The 1,448-nt window shown below is 43.4% G+C and overlaps 1 protein-coding gene across 1 annotated transcript, besides 1 other annotated feature; it reads left to right on the plus strand.

The window, feature by feature from the left end:
- Nucleotides 1-116: 116 nt before the first annotated feature.
- Nucleotides 117-175: a microsatellite.
- A 119-nt stretch (nucleotides 176-294) lies between these two features.
- Nucleotides 295-1,320, plus strand: Tco025E_10284 (uncharacterized protein; the record flags this gene model as incomplete). Its single annotated transcript, XM_029377063.1, has 1 exon — nucleotides 295-1,320. The coding sequence occupies one exon, from the start codon at nucleotides 295-297 to the stop codon at nucleotides 1,318-1,320; it is 1,026 nt and encodes a 341-aa protein (XP_029222844.1).
- Nucleotides 1,321-1,448: the final 128 nt, after the last annotated feature.

The raw sequence follows: 1,448 nt of genomic DNA on the forward strand, positions 1-1,448 counted from the left end.
GAAAAAACGGCACCATATGCTCAGCGTCTTTGTTTTCGGGGCGAGGCCTGCCACCCCAACCGGCAAATCCCACGGCCAAGAACGAAGCTGAAATGCGTGACCACGGCTGTCCCCGGGTTGTGCTTTGTTGCTGTTGTTGTTGTGCTTTTGCGTCCTTGTGTGTTGTTGTCATTGTCCCGGCGCGCATCCTATTAGTGTGTGGCGTTCCTTCTTGGTTTTTCTTTCTATTTCTGTTTTTTTTAGTGTTCTTCTTTTCGAGGTTGTAGCCTTTTACGATAAATATTCCAAATCAAGATGTTTTTTTGGTATTTTAAGATGCCACTTATTTTATTGCTTTGGTGTGTAAGTGTCTTGTTATGTGACGTTCAGAGCGCTGCCTTTGTGGAGAAAAAGGGTTCCGTTCTGGAGATGGTCTTCCTTATCAACCTTGTGGGCTGTCTGATCCCTGGTGTTACCTGCCTCTTCTGTAGACGTGATGCCTGGCGCGATATGTGGCACACCGCAATTTCGTTTTACCAAAGTACCGCCCTCTTGAAGCTGATTTTAGCTGTGTGCTGCGTTAACGTACTTGCTACGGGGCTGATGTTTTCTAGTTTTACATTGGCGGGCATGACGCAAGCGTATGCCATCAAGACGATGGAGCCTCTCGTGATGTGTCTTCTTTCAGCCGAACTTATGCAAGGATTGATACGAAGATTTGTGACAGATGGGAAAGCTGCAAAAAGTCATCCTTTTTATGACGATCCACACGGCGCACCTTCGAAAACTATTTCTTTAGCCACATGGATTTCCGTTTTGTTTGTATGCATTGGAGCTCTTCTAACCTCCGGGTCTTTAAAACGCAGTGGGGAGACCTTTAGTAGCGCTGCCGTAATAATCTTTGCTTACACACTTGTTTTTGTTAGTAATTCTGCGCTAGCATTGCGAACTGTACTATTGAAGCCATTGCTGCATACAATCCCAAACGACGGTTCCATTTTTCCGGCATCGGTGGTGCACTGTTTTATGATGTTTTTGGGTTCTATGGTGTTGCTAGGTCCTGCTTTGGTATTCAGAGGAAAAAATATGATGGACTATAATCTTGACATGTGGAAACAAATATTGGTTGTGGGGATTAGTTATGGGGTGTATCAGGTCTTCAATGGTGTGGTTTTGTTCTTTGTTACTCCTTTGTCCTATAGCATTTTAAAGCAGGTTCGCGTTGTGTTGATCTTTTTCTTTTCAGCTTATTACTTTGGAAAAGAATTTGGGAGTTTTGCGCAACTTATTGTTGGCTTACTGCTGTTGTTCGGTGGAAGCTATTGTTACGTGTTGTACTAGTGGATATGTAACTAGTTTTTTTTTTGCTTGCTTCGCTCCCAAAGAAAGGCAGAGGATATGTGGGACTAATGTGTCATCTCTTCTTTTTTTTGTAATTCGTCGCTTGCAACTTTCTTCTATAACCTTCA

The sequence above is a fragment of the Trypanosoma conorhini genome (assembly GCF_003719485.1).
Source record: "Trypanosoma conorhini strain 025E chromosome Unknown Tco_14.4_contig_01588, whole genome shotgun sequence".
Classification (NCBI taxonomy): Eukaryota; Euglenozoa; class Kinetoplastea; order Trypanosomatida; family Trypanosomatidae; genus Trypanosoma; species Trypanosoma conorhini.